Source organism: Bombina bombina, chromosome 4 (assembly GCF_027579735.1).
Source record: "Bombina bombina isolate aBomBom1 chromosome 4, aBomBom1.pri, whole genome shotgun sequence".
NCBI classification, from domain to species: domain Eukaryota; kingdom Metazoa; phylum Chordata; class Amphibia; order Anura; family Bombinatoridae; genus Bombina; species Bombina bombina.
In genome coordinates, this window is record NC_069502.1 from 332,540,661 (window position 1) to 332,555,473 (window position 14,813).

Consider the following 14,813-nt stretch of genomic DNA (forward strand, 5'->3'; position numbering starts at 1 on the left):
CCCCTTGTAAGGAATCGCTAGAAGCTTAGACTTGGATGACACGTCCGCAGACCAAGGCTTTAACCATAAGGCTCTGCGGGCTAGGACAGAGAAACCCGAACTCTTAGCTGCCAGTTTGATAATCTGAAGGGAAGCGTCCGTAATAAAAGCATTAGCTAGCTTCAGAGCTTTTATCCTATCTTGGATCTCCTCCAAAGAAGTCTCAGTCCTGAGAGACTCTGACAAAGCATTAAACCAATATGCTGCTGCACTAGTGACTGTAGCAATGCACGCCGCAGGCTGTAATAGTAGACCCCGTTGAACATAAATCTTTTTAAGTAAACCCTCTAACTTCTTGTCCATAGGGTCTTTGAAAGCACAACTATACTCTATGGGAATAGTGGTTCTCTTAGCTAAGGTGGGAATAGCTCCTTCCACCTTAGGAACAGTTTGCCAAGCCTCCTTGAAAGAATCAGCTATGGGAAATATCTTCTTAAAAATAGGGGAGGGAGAAAAGGGAATGCCTGGTCTCTCCCACTCCTTAGTAATGATCTCCGAAGCTCGTTTTGGAACCAGAAATACATCTGAGTAAGAAGGAACTTCGAAATATCTGTCTAATTTACTAGACTTCGCAGGGGCATCCACAACCGTGGAGTCACAGTCGTCTAAAGTAACCAAAACCTCCCTGAGTAGCAGGCGGAGGTGTTCTAGCTTAAACCTAAAAGTTACAACCTCTGAGTCCATCAGAGGCAATGAACCTTTTGAATCTGAAATTTCACCCTCAGATGAAACAGCAGTACCCTCCTCTTCATGGCCTTGGGAGGGTACCTCCAAAACTGCAACAATTGCATCAGAACTTACTGAATGTCTGGTTTTCCTCTTACGGTTGCCCTGCAACATTGGGAAAGCAGACAATGCATCAGAAATTGTAGAAGACATAAGAGAAGCAATGTCTTTTAAAGTAACTCCAGCGGGAGCTATAGTAGAAGTGCAGGGCACTGCTTGTGCGGGCGGTAAATTTTGGGACGCTTGGGGAGAAAGCTGCGGCATATATTGACCCTCATCATTAGACTCTTGGAAAATGGTTGCCTTAGAGGAAATTGGCTCTGAAAATGTTTTTTCCCTATAACATAAAGTCCTTTGAATACATGAAGGACAAAAAGAGATTGGTGGTTCCACATTGGTGTCAAAACATAAAAGCGCAGGTGACATCTTGAAAGTCCCCCTGGTCCATGTTTGTTCACAATTTGTCAAATAAAGACAAAAAACTTTCAAAAGTATTTGAAAATATTAAATATAAAAAAAGTTACTGTCTCTATAAATATTAAACGGTTTTCTTTTTAACTCTACTGCAGGTTCATTTTAATGCAAAACACTTGTAAAAATAAAAGGAAAAAACAACCTCTGTACCTTAGCACTCAGATGCAGTGCTCCTACCTGACCCAATATCAATAGATTTCTCTCAGGCGATCCTTCTAGAAAAACAATAAATATGCACTGACAGGAAAAAGAGATACCGACCCTGCACTAGTAAGCGCATGAATAACAAACATGCGACACTAGCCCAGCTCTGATAAGTTTTTGATGTCGCACTATCACACTGCTCCCTGAACTGAAGCGATATGAAAGGCGTGCAAACACCGGAAGCCCCGCCGATCGTGGGCGTAACCTACGCCGTTGTATTGAACGAGTGAAGTTTAACTCGCAACAGTGAAAACCACCAGAGCCATTTTAAAATTCTATAAAGCAGCATAACTCCAGCCCCAGTGCCCGCCCGATTATACTGCCCAATTACTTTCCCCTCAGGAAAGATTTAACGTCCCCACATAAAGAGCTACTTTCCCTGTAGAGCCCCCTATGTGTAATGCGTGCTAACAGATTATCAGAGTCTCCTTGTGCCCCAGAAAAATACATAGCACTTACCTTGACTTCTGCCTGGCAGTAAGGCAGCCCTCAGGCTTGAGAGGTCCTGTTCCTCAAATCGACCTGAGGAAAACAAAATGCTGAGTTACTGAATACCTCAGACTTAAGGAGATAGGGCAGCAAGAATTATGGGAGGCGCAGTGAGAATTATGTCCCACAAGTTCCCATTGCTCTAAAGCCACCAAGGCTCTACTGAAGAGACTGATATGGACTACGGCAACACCCCAGGACAAAGTAGCACAATCTTGCACTACTTTAAAAATAATAAACTCTTGATTGAAGAATCTATACTAACACCTCACTTTACCTCTTCCTATCACTAACGTAGGCAAAGAGAATGGCTGGAGTGGGAGGGAAGGGAGAAGCTATTTAACAGCTCGGCTGTGGTGCTCTTTGCCTCCTCCTGCTGACCAGGAGGTGAATATCCCATTAGTAATTAAGATGATCTGTGGACTCATTGTGTCTTAAAAAGGAAATGGGTTTAGTATCCCTTTAAGTGTCTGGGATTATACCTACAAATTACAGCAAAAGTAGCCGTCTCTTAATTTTTTTTATATCTTAGCAAACCAGTAGCCAAAACAGAACTAAGCATAGCTAATTCTGAGTAATATAGCTTAAGACCTGTTGCTTCTACTCAACGGTTCAACTAGCAATTAGAACAGCTAATTTAGTAAAGCACTTTACCATTAGTCAAATAGGAAACAAATGAGATATAGTTAATAAACTGCGGGTTTAATTGATCACCGTTTGCCACATTCAACTTTTGCTTTTAAAAATAGGACATGACACATCTGTGATGTTAGTCCCACATGGACAACATATTTGGACTCCTTTTCCAATGCTTAATTATGGTAATATGGGGTATGTAGATACAGAATGTAAAAAGATATTTCAGAGAACACTTACAATCTAGTATTCTCACTGTAAACCATTTGCTGCAAAAATAGTATGAAATAACTGTGTTGATGGCCTTTTGGTAATGAAAATAATGCAACAGTATTTATTTTTTAAATCTTAATTTAAAAAACGCTCCTCCGTCGACATTTCCATGATGACTGTCCTTCATCCTGAAGTTTTGTAAACTTTGGCCCCAGGAAGTACCACCAACCAAAGCCGATGATGACACATATAATGGACTCCACAAAATAGCCGTCTAATGTAGTTACACATGAGCCACCAAATTGTGTACAAAGCTGTAACAAAAAAATAATAAATACATTAACTTATTAATTAGAGATAAGGAAAGTTTAAAAAAATCGCAGTATTTTGATATTTTATGTGCAATATTCTACAGCTAGATTTAATCACACAAGGTAGGCTCAACTCTAAAGGTAGTTTGTCAAATATTCAACATTGCAAAAATAAAATCTTAAATGCCTAAAAGCAAGGAAATCCATGGGTATAACCTTTGAATTACTGAATGTCCTGAATAAGGAAATGAATTTAAATTTCCTTTAAAAGGTATATTAAAGTCAAACTGTAATCCTATATAATAAAAGGCCAGGTATGTTTGTCAGATGCAGTCATGAGCAGTAGAGACTGCAGAGACAAACATACCTGGCCTTGAACAGCAGAGGAGTGCGCACAGCGGAAGCTGCCTGGTGGGGGCGTGGCCGGGTGTGCCGTTACCGGGTGTGATGAGGGGGCGTGGCCTCGCAGGAGCGCGCGTGAAGGGCGTGTCCAATGGGAGAGACCAAAAGAGGTGGGAGAGACCGTGGGAGAGACCAAAAGAGAGGAGGGAAAGAGAGAAAGCAAGCAAAAGAGGGAGAAAGAGAGCAAAAGAGGGGAGAGCAAACGGGAGGAGGGAGAAAGAGAGCAAAAGAGAGGGAGAGAGAGCAAAAGAGAGGGGGAGAGAGAGCACAAAAGAGGGGGAGGGAGAGAGAGATCAAAAGAGAGGGGGGAGAGAGCTCAAAAGAGGGGGGGAGAGAGCTCAAAAGAGAGGGGGGAGAGAGAGAGCTCAAAAGAGAGGGGGGGGAGAGAGAGCTCAAAAGAGAGGGGGGAGAGAGAGCGCAAAAGAGAGGGGGGAGAGAGAGAGCAAAAGAGAAGGGAGAGAGAGAGAGCGCAAAAGAGGGAGAGAGAGCAAAAGAGAGGGGGAGAGAGAGAGAGAGCAAAAGAGAGGGGGAGAGAGAGAGCTCAAAAGAGAGGGGGAGAGAGAGCTCAAAAGAGAGGGGGGAGAGAGAGAGCTCAAAAGAGAGGGGGGAGAGAGAGAGCTCAAAAGAGAGGGGGAGAGAGAGAGCTCAAAAGAGAGGGGGGAGAGAGAGAGCTCAAAAGGGGGGAGAGAGAGAGCTCAAAAGAGAGGGGGGAGAGAGAGAGCTCAAAAGAGAGCGGGGAGAGAGAGCGCAAAAGAAAGGGGGGAGAGAGAGCGCAAAAGAGAGGGGGGAGAGAGAGAGCAAAAGAGAGGGGGGGTGAGAGAGCAAAAGAGAGGGAGAGAGAGCGCAAAAGAGGGGGAGAGAGAGAGCAAAAGAGGGGGAGAGAGAGAGCAAAAGAGGGGGAGAGAGAGAGCAAAAGAGGGGGAGAGAGAGAGCAAAAGAGGGGGAGAGAGAGAGAGCAAAAGAGGGGGAGAGAGAGAGAGCAAAAGAGGGGGAGAGAGAGAGCAAAAGAGGGGGAGAGAGAGAGCAAAAGAGGGGGAGAGAGAGAGCGCAAAAGAGGGGGAGAGAGAGAACAAAAGAGAGGGAGAGAAAGCGCAAAAGAGAGGGAGAGAGCGCAAAAGAGAGGGAGAGAGCGCAAAAGAGAGGGAGAGAGCGCAAAAGAGAGGGAGAGAGCGCAAAAGAGAGGGAGAGAGAGCGCAAAAGAGAGGGAGAGAGAGCCCAAAAGAGAGGGAGAGAGAGCCCAAAAGAGAGGGAGAGAGAGCCCAAAAGAGAGGGAGAGAGAGCCCAAAAGAGAGGGGGAGAGAGCCCAAAAGAGAGGGGGAGAGAGCCCAAAAGAGAGGGGGAGAGAGCGCAAAAGAGAGGGGGAGAGAGCGCAAAAGAGAGGGGGAGAGAGCACAAAAGAGAGGGAGAGAGAGAGCAAAAGAGAGGGAGAGAGAGAGCAAAAGAGAGGGGGAGAGAGAGCTTAAAAGAGAGGGGGAGAGAGCGCTTAAAAGAGAGGGGGAGAGAGCGCTTAAAAGAGAGGGGGAGAGAGCTCAAAAGAGAGGGGGAGAGAGCTCAAAAGAGAGGGGGGAGAGAGCTCAAAAGAGAGGGGGGAGAGAGCGCAAAAGCGGGGGGAGAGAGAGCACAAAAGAGAGGGGGGAGAGCGCAAAAGAGAAGGGGAAGAGAGAGCGCAAAAGAGGGAGAGAGAGCGCAAGAGGGAGAGAGAGAGAGCAAAAGAGAGGGAGAGAGAGAGCGCGCAAAAGAGGGGGGAGAGAGAGAGAGCGCAAAAGAGGGGGGAGAGAGAGCAAAAGAGGGGGGAGAGAGAGCAAAATAGGGGGGAGAGAGAGCAAAATAGGGGGGAGAGAGAGCAAAAGAGGGTAGAGAGAGCAAAAGAGGGTAGAGAGAGAGCAAAAGAGGGGAGAGAGAGAGCAAAAGAGGGGAGAGAGAGAGCAAAAGAGGGGAGAGAGAGAGCAAAAGAGGGGAGAGAGCAAAAGAAGGGAGAGAGAGAGCAAAAGAGGGGAGAGAGAGAGCAAAAGAGGGGAGAGAGAGAGCAAAAGAGGGGAGAGAGAGAGCAAAAGCGGGGAGAGAGAGAGCAAAAGAGGGGAGAGAGAGAGCAAAAGCGGGGAGAGAGAGAGCAAAAGAGGGGAGAGAGAGCGCAAAAGAGAGGGGAGAGAGCGCAAAAGAGAGGGGGAGAGAGAGCAAAAGAGAGGGGGAGAGAGCGCAAAAGAGAGGGGGAGAAAGAGCGCAAATGCGCGGGGAGAGCGCAAGAGAAGGGGGAGAGAGAGCGCAAAAGAGAAGGGGAAGAGAGAGCGCAAAAAAGGGAGAGCGCAAAAGAGGGAGAGAGAGAGAGCAAAAGAGAGGGGGAGAGAGAGAGCGCAAAAGAGGGGGGAGAGAGAGCAAAAGAGGGGGGGAGAGAGAGCAAAAGAGGGGGGAGAGAGAGCAAAAGAGGGGGGAGAGAGAGCAAAATAGGGGAGAGAGAGAGCAAAAGAGGGGAGAGAGAGAGCAAAAGAGGGGAGAGAGAGAGAGCAAAAGAGGGGAGAGAGAGAGCAAAAGAGGGGAGAGAGAAAGCAAAAGAGGGGAGAGAGAAAGCAAAAGAGGGGAGAGAGAAAGCAAAAGAGGGGAGAGAGAGCAAAAGAGGGGGAGAGAGAGAGCAAAAGAGGGGGAGAGAGAGAGCAAAAGAGGGGGAGAGAGAGAGCAAAAGAGGGGGAGAGAGCAAAAGAGGGGAGAGAGAGCAAAAGAGGGGGAGAGAGAGAGCAAAAGAGGGGGAGAGAGAGAGCAAAAGAGGGTAGAGAGAGAGAACAAAAGAGGGGAGAGAGAGAGCAAAAGAGGGGAGAGAGAGAGAGCAAAAGAGGGGAGAGAGAAAGCAAAAGAGGGGAGAGAGAAAGCAAAAGAGGGGAGAGAGAAAGCAAAAGAGGGGAGAGAGAAAGCAAAAGAGGGGAGAGAGAGAGCAAAAGAGGGGAGAGAGAGAGCAAAAGAGGGGAGAGAGAGAGCAAAAGAGGGGAGATAGAGAGCAAAAGAGGGGAGATAGAGAGCAAAAGAGGGGAGAGAGAAAGCAAAAGAGGGGGAAGAGAGAGCAAAAGAGGGGGAAGAGAGAGCAAAAGAGGGGGGGGAGAGAGCAAGAGGGGGAGAGAGAGAGCAAAATAGGGGGGAGAAAGAGAGCAAAATAGGGGGGAGAGAGAGTGCAAAAAGGAAATTTATGCTTACCTGATAAATGTATTTCTTTTACGATATGACGAGTCCACGGATTTCATCCTTACTTATGGGATTACGCCTCCTGTTTAGCAGGAAGTGGCAAAGAGCACCACAGCAGAGCTGTAATATAGCTCCTCCCTTCCCTCCCACCTCCAGTCATTCGACCGAAGTTAGGAAGAGAAAGGAAAAGCCAAGGTGCAGAGGTGACTGAAGTTTAACAAAATAAAACCCTGTCTTGAAAAAACAGGGTGGGCCGTGGACTTGGAGAAATCTCCCAAAATAGCCCCAGAAGAAGCCCCATAAGAAGCAAAAGTATCAAATTTGTAAAATTTGGAAAAAGTGTGAAGAGACGACCAAGTCGCAGCCTTGCAAATCTGTTCAAAAGAAGAAGAATCATTTTTAAATGCCCATGAGGAAGCCACAGCCCTAGTAGAATGAGCTGTAATTCTTTAAGGAGGCTGTTGTCCAGCAGTCTCATATGCCAGACAGATGATACTCTTCAGCCAAAAAGAAAGAGAGGTAGCCGTAGCTTTCTGGCCCCTACGCTTTCCAGAGAAAACAACAAATAATGAAGATGATTGACGAAATTCTTTAGTCGCCTGCAAGGAAAACTTCAGGGCACGGACCACGTCCAAGTTATGCAACAAAAGCTCCTTCTTAGAAGAAGGATTAGGACATAACGAAGGAACAACAATTTCCTATTAATATTCTTGTTAGAAACAACCTTAGGAAGGAAACCAGGTCTGGTACGTAAAACCACCTTATCAGAATGGAAGATAAGGCGAGTCGCATTGTAACGCTGAAAGCTCAGAAACTCTACGAGCAGAGGAAATAGCAACCAAAAATAACACCTTCCAAGTTAACTTAATATCTATGGAATGCATGGGTTCAAACGGAACCCCTTGAAGAACATTAAGAACTAAATTCAAACTCCAGGGTGGAGCAATTGGTCTAAACACAGGCATAATTCTTGACAGAGCCTGACAAAAAGACTGAACTTCTGGAACATCTGCCAAATGTTTGTGTAGCAAAATTGACAAAGCAGAAATTTGTCCCTTTAAGGAACTAGCTGATAATCCTTTCTCCAATCCTTCTTGGAGAAAAGACAGAATTCTGGGGATCCAAATTCTACTCCATGAGTAGCCCTTGGATTTGCACCAATAAAGATATTTACGCCAAATCTTATGGTAAATCTTTCAAGTAACAGGCTTACCTGCCTGAATCAAAGTATCAATGACCGAATCAGAGAACCCCCGCTTAGATAGAATCAAGCGTTCAATCTCCAAGCAGTTAGTTGCAGAGAAACTAGATTTGGGTGTTGGAAGGGTCCCTGAATTAGAAGGTCCTGCCTCAATGGAAGCTTCCACGGTGGCAGAGAGAACATGTCCACTAGATTGGCATACCAAGTCCTGCGAGGCCACGCAGGCGCGATTAGAATTACTGAAGCCCTCTCCTGTTTTATCCGAGCAATCACCCGGGGAAGGAGAGCAAACGGTGGAAAGACATAAGCTAGGTTGAACGACCAAGGCACTGCCAAGGCATCTATCAGTTCGGCCTGAGGATCCCTTGACCTGGATCCGTATCTTGGGAGCTTGGCATTCTGACAAGACGCCATCAGATCCAATTCCGGTCTGCCCCATCTGAGAATCAGGGTGGCAAAGACCTCCACTCCCCCGGATGAAACGTCTGCTTAAAAAGTCCGCTTCCCAGTTGTCCACTCCTGGGATGTAGATTGCTGACAGATAACAAGAGTGAGCCTCCGCCCACCAAATTATCTTGGATACTTCTGTCATCGCTAAGGAACTTCTTGTTCCTCCCAGATGATTGATGTAAGCCACAGTCGTGATGTTGTCCGACTGAAAACGGATGAATTTGGCCGAAGCCAACTGAGGCCAAGCCTGAAGCGCATTGAATATTGCTCTCAATTCCAGAATATTGATTGGAAGAAGAGACTCTGACCAAGTCCACACACCCTGAGCCTTCAGGGAATTCCAGACTGCACCCCAACCTAGTAGGCTGGCGTCCGTTGTCACTATTACCCATGAGGGTCTGCGGAAGCACGTCCCTTGGGACAGATGATCCAGTGACAACCACCAAAGAAGAGAGTCTCTTGTCTCCTGATCCAGATCTATCTGAGGAGACAAATTTGCATAATCTCCATTCCACTGCCTGAGCATGCTCAGTTGTAGTTGTCTGAGATGAAAATGAGCAAATGGAATGATGTCCATTGCCGCCACCATCAATCCTATTACCTCCATGCACTGAGCCACTGATGGCTGAGGATTGGACTGAAGGGCTCGGCATGTATTCAGAATCTTTAACTTTCTGACCTCTGTCAAGAAAATTTTCATGGATATGGAATCTATCAGCGTTCCCAAGAAGGGAACCTGTGTCTGTGGAATTAGTGAACTCTTTTCTAGATTCCCCTTCCACCCGTGAGTCCTCAGAAAGGACAGAATCATGTCTGTATGAGACTTTGTCAGATGGTAAGACGACGCCTGGATCAGAATATCGTCTAGATAAGGCGTCACTGCAATACCCCACAGCCTGAGAACCGCCAGAAGGGACCTTAGAACCTTCGTGAAGATCCTGGGTGCTGTGGCCAACCCGAAGGGAAGAGCCACAAACTGAAAATGTTTGTCCAGGAAGTCAAACCTTAGGTACCGATGATGATCCTTGTGGATCATTGGTAAAATTGTTCGAATAGTCTCCATCTTGAAGGATGGGACTCTGAGAAACTTGTTTAGACTCTTGAGAACTAAAAACAGAATTTATGTTTACCTGATAAATTACTTTCTCCAACGGTGTGTCCGGTCCACGGCGTCATCCTTACTTGTGGGATATTCTCTTCCCCAACAGGAAATGGCAAAGAGCCCAGCAAAGCTGGTCACATGATCCCTCCTAGGCTCCGCCTACCCCAGTCATTCGACCGACGTTAAGGAGGAATATTTGCATAGGAGAAACCATATGGTACCGTGGTGACTGTAGTTAAAGAAAATAAATTATCAGACCTGATTAAAAAAAAAAAACCAGGGCGGGCCGTGGACCGGACACACCGTTGGAGAACTTTAATTTATCAGGTAAACATAAATTCTGTTTTCTCCAACATAGGTGTGTCCGGTCCACGGCGTCATCCTTACTTGTGGGAACCAATACCAAAGCTTTAGGACACGGATGAAGGGAGGGAGCAAATCAGGTCACCTAAATGGAAGGCACCACGGCTTGCAAAACCTTTCTCCCAAAAATAGCCTCAGAAGAAGCAAAAGTATCAAACTTGTAAAATTTGGTAAAAGTGTGCAGTGAAGACCAAGTCGCTGCCCTACATATCTGATCAACAGAAGCCTCGTTCTTGAAGGCCCATGTGGAAGCCACAGCCCTAGTGGAATGAGCTGTGATTCTTTCGGGAGGCTGCCGTCCGGCAGTCTCGTAAGCCAATCTGATGATGCTTTTAATCCAAAAAGAGAGAGAGGTAGAAGTTGCTTTTTGACCTCTCCTTTTACCGGAATAAACAACAAACAAGGAAGATGTTTGTCTAAAATCCTTTGTAGCATCTAAATAGAATTTTAGAGCGCGAACAACATCCAAATTGTGCAACAGACGTTCCTTCTTTGAAACTGGTTTCGGACACAGAGAAGGTACGATAATCTCCTGGTTAATGTTTTTGTTAGAAACAACTTTTGGAAGAAACCCAGGTTTAGTACGTAAAACCACCTTATCTGCATGAAACACCAGATAAGGAGGAGAACACTGCAGAGCAGATAATTCTGAAACTCTTCTGGCAGAAGAAATTGCAACTAAAAACAAAACTTTCCAAGATAATAACTTAATATCAACGGAATGCAAGGGTTCAAACGGAACCCCCTGAAGAACTGAAAGAACTAAATTGAGACTCCAAGGAGGAGTCAAAGGTTTGTAAACAGGCTTAATTCTAACCAGAGCCTGAACAAAGGCTTGAACATCTGGCACAGCAGCCAGTTTTTTGTGAAGTAACACCGACAAGGCAGAAATCTGTCCCTTCAGGGAACTTGCAGATAAACCCTTTTCCAATCCTTCTTGAAGGAAGGATAGAATCCTAGGAATCTTAACCTTGTCCCAAGGGAATCCTTTAGATTCACACCAACAGATATATTTTTTCCAAATTTTGTGGTAAATCTTTCTAGTTACAGGCTTTCTGGCCTGAACAAGAGTATCGATAACAGAATCTGAGAACCCTCGCTTCGATAAAATCAAGCGTTCAATCTCCAAGCAGTCAGCTGGAGTGAAACCAGATTCGGATGTTCGAACGGACCCTGAACAAGAAGGTCTCGTCTCAAAGGTAGCTTCCAAGGTGGAGCCGATGACATATTCACCAGATCTGCATACCAAGTCCTGCGTGGCCACGCAGGAGCTATCAAGATCACCGACGCCCTCTCCTGATTGATCCTGGCTACCAGCCTGGGGATGAGAGGAAACGGCGGGAACACATAAGCTAGTTTGAAGGTCCAAGGTGCTACTAGTGCATCCACTAGAGCCGCCTTGGGATCCCTGGATCTGGACCCGTAGCAAGGAACCTTGAAGTTCTGACGAGAGGCCATCAGATCCATGTCTGGAATGCCCCACAGCTGAGTGACTTGGGCAAAGATTTCCGGATGGAGTTCCCACTCCCCCGGATGCAATGTCTGACGACTCAGAAAGTCCGCTTCCCAATTTTCCACTCCTGGGATGTGGATAGCAGACAGGTGGCAGGAGTGAGACTCCGCCCATAGAATGATTTTGGTCACTTCTTCCATCGCTAGGGAACTCCTTGTTCCCCCCTGATGGTTGATGTACGCAACAGTTGTCATGTTGTCTGATTGAAACCGTATGAACTTGGCCCTCGCTAGCTGAGGCCAAGCCTTGAGAGCATTGAATATCGCTCTCAGTTCCAGAATGTTTATCGGTAGAAGAGATTCTTCCCGAGACCAAAGACCCTGAGCTTTCAGGGATCCCCAGACCGCGCCCCAGCCCATCAGACTGGCGTCGGTCGTGACAATGACCCACTCTGGTCTGCGGAATGTCATCCCTTGTGACAGGTTGTCCAGGGACAGCCACCAACGGAGTGAATCTCTGGTCCTCTGATTTACTTGTATCTTCGGAGACAAGTCTGTATAGTCCCCATTCCACTGACTGAGCATGCACAGTTGTAATGGTCTTAGATGAATGCGCGCAAAAGGAACTATGTCCATTGCCGCTACCATCAACCCGATCACTTCCATGCACTGAGCTATGGAAGGAAGAGGAACGGAATGAAGTATCCGACAAGAGTCTAGAAGTTTTGTTTTTCTGGCCTCTGTCAGAAAAATCCTCATTTCTAAGGAGTCTATTATTGTTCCCAAGAAGGGAACCCTTGTTGACGGGGATAGAGAACTCTTTTCCACGTTCACTTTCCATCCGTGAGATCTGAGAAAGGCCAGGACAATGTCCGTGTGAGCCTTTGCTTGAAGAAGGGACGACGCTTGAATCAGAATGTCGTCCAGGTAAGGTACTACAGCAATGCCCCTTGGCCTTAGCACAGCTAGAAGGGACCCTAGTACCTTTGTGAAAATCCTTGGAGCAGTGGCCAATCCGAAAGGAAGCGCCACGAACTGGTAATGTTTGTCCAGGAATGCGAACCTTAGGAACCGATGATGTTCCTTGTGGATAGGAATATGTAGATACGCATCCTTTAAATCCACCGTGGTCATGAATTGACCTTCCTGGATGGAAGGAAGAATAGTTCGAATGGTTTCCATCTTGAACGATGGAACCTTGAGAAACTTGTTTAAGATCTTGAGATCTAAGATTGGTCTGAACGTTCCCTCTTTTTTGGGAACTATGAACAGATTGGAGTAGAACCCCATCCCTTGTTCTCTTAATGGAACAGGATGAATCACTCCCATTTTTAACAGGTCTTCTACACAATGTAAGAATGCCTGTCTTTTTATGTGGTCTGAAGACAACTGAGACCTGTGGAACCTCCCCCTTGGGGGAAGTCCCTTGAATTCCAGAAGATAACCTTGGGAGACTATTTCTAGCGCCCAAGGATCCAGAACATCTCTTGCCCAAGCCTGAGCGAAGAGAGAGAGTCTGCCCCCCACCAGATCCGGTCCCGGATCGGGGGCCAACATTTCATGCTGTCTTGGTAGCAGTGGCAGGTTTCTTGGCCTGCTTTCCCTTGTTCCAGCCTTGCATTGGTCTCCAAGCTGGCTTGGCTTGAGAAGTATTACCCTCTTGCTTAGAGGACGTAGCACCTTGGGCTGGTCCGTTTCTACGAAAGGGACGAAAATTAGGTTTATTTTTGGCCTTGAAAGGCCGATCCTGAGGAAGGGCGTGGCCCTTACCCCCAGTGATATCAGAGATAATCTCTTTCAAGTCAGGGCCAAACAGCGTTTTCCCCTTGAAATGAATGTTAAGTAGCTTGTTCTTGGAAGACGCATCAGCCGACCAAGATTTCAACCAAAGCGCTCTGCGCGCCACAATAGCAAACCCAGAATTCTTAGCCGCTAACCTAGCCAATTGCAAAGTGGCGTCTAGGGTGAAAGAATTAGCCAATTTGAGAGCATTGATTCTGTCCATAATCTCCTCCAAAGGAGGAGAATCACTATCGACCGCCTTTATCAGATCATCAAACCAGAAACATGCGGCTGTAGCGACAGGGACAATGCATGAAATAGGTTGTAGAAGGTAACCTTGCTGAACAAACATCTTTTTAAGCAAACCTTCTAATTTTTTATCCATAGGATCTTTGAAAGCACAACTATCCTCTATGGGTATAGTGGTGCGTTTGTTTAAAGTGGAAACCGCTCCCTCGACCTTGGGGACTGTCTGCCATAAGTCCTTTCTGGGGTCGACCATAGGAAACAATTTTTTAAATATGGGGGGAGGGACGAAAGGAATACCGGGCCTTTCCCATTCTTTATTAACAATGTCCGCCACCCGCTTGGGTATAGGAAAAGCTTCTGGGAGCCCCGGCACCTCTAGGAACTTGTCCATTTTACATAGTTTCTCTGGGATGACCAACTTGTCACAATCATCCAGAGTGGATAATACCTCCTTAAGCAGAATGCGGAGATGTTCCAACTTAAATTTAAATGTAATCACATCAGGTTCAGCCTGTTGAGAAATGTTCCCTGAATCAGTAATTTCTCCCTCAGACAAAACCTCCCTGGCCCCATCAGACTGGGTTAGGGGCCCTTCAGAAATATTATTATCAGCGTCGTCATGCTCTTCAGTATCTAAAAACAGAATTTATGTTTACCTGATAAATTACTTTCTCCAACGGTGTGTCCGGTCCACGGCGTCATCCTTACTTGTGGGATATTCTCTTCCCCAACAGGAAATGGCAAAGAGCCCAGCAAAGCTGGTCACATGATCCCTCCTAGGCTCCGCCTTCCCCAGTCATTCGACCGACGTAAAGGAGGAATATTTGCATAGGAGAAACCATATGATACCGTGGTGACTGTAGTTAAAGAAAATAAATTATCAGACCTGATTAAAAAACCAGGGCGGGCCGTGGACCGGACACACCGTTGGAGAAAGTAATTTATCAGGTAAACATAAATTCTGTTTTCTCCAACATAGGTGTGTCCGGTCCACGGCGTCATCCTTACTTGTGGGAACCAATACCAAAGCTTTAGGACACGGATGAAGGGAGGGAGCAAATCAGGTCACCTAGATGGAAGGCACCACGGCTTGCAAAACCTTTCTCCCAAAAATAGCCTCAGAAGAAGCAAAAGTATCAAACTTGTAAAATTTAGTAAAAGTGTGCAGTGAAGACCAAGTCGCTGCCTTACATATCTGATCAACAGAAGCCTCGTTCTTGAAGGCCCATGTGGAAGCCACAGCCCTAGTGGAATGAGCTGTGATTCTTTCAGGAGGCTGCCGTCCGGCAGTCTCATAAGCCAATCTGATGATGCTTTTAATCCAAAAAGAGAGAGAGGTAGAAGTTGCTTTTTGACCTCTCCTTTTACCAGAATAAACAACAAACAAGGAAGATGTTTGTCTAAAATCCTTTGTAGCATCTAAATAGAATTTTAGAGCACGAACAACATCCAAATTGTGCAACAAACGTTCCTTCTTTGAAACTGGATTCGGACACAAAGAAGGCACGACTATTTCCTGGTTAATGTTTTTGTTAGAAACAACTTTCGGAAG

General features: G+C 46.2%; 1 protein-coding gene across 1 annotated transcript in view; it reads right to left on the bottom strand.

The window, feature by feature from the left end:
* Positions 1–2,613: 2,613 nt before the first annotated feature.
* Positions 2,614–14,813, bottom strand: part of SLC33A1 (solute carrier family 33 member 1) — a 199,144-nt gene continuing 186,944 nt past the window's right edge. Inside the window, exon 7 of the mRNA XM_053710075.1 lies at positions 2,614–3,095. Coding sequence (XP_053566050.1) covers positions 2,922–3,095 — 174 coding nt within the window. The 3' untranslated portion in view covers positions 2,614–2,921. The remainder of the gene's footprint in view (positions 3,096–14,813) is intronic.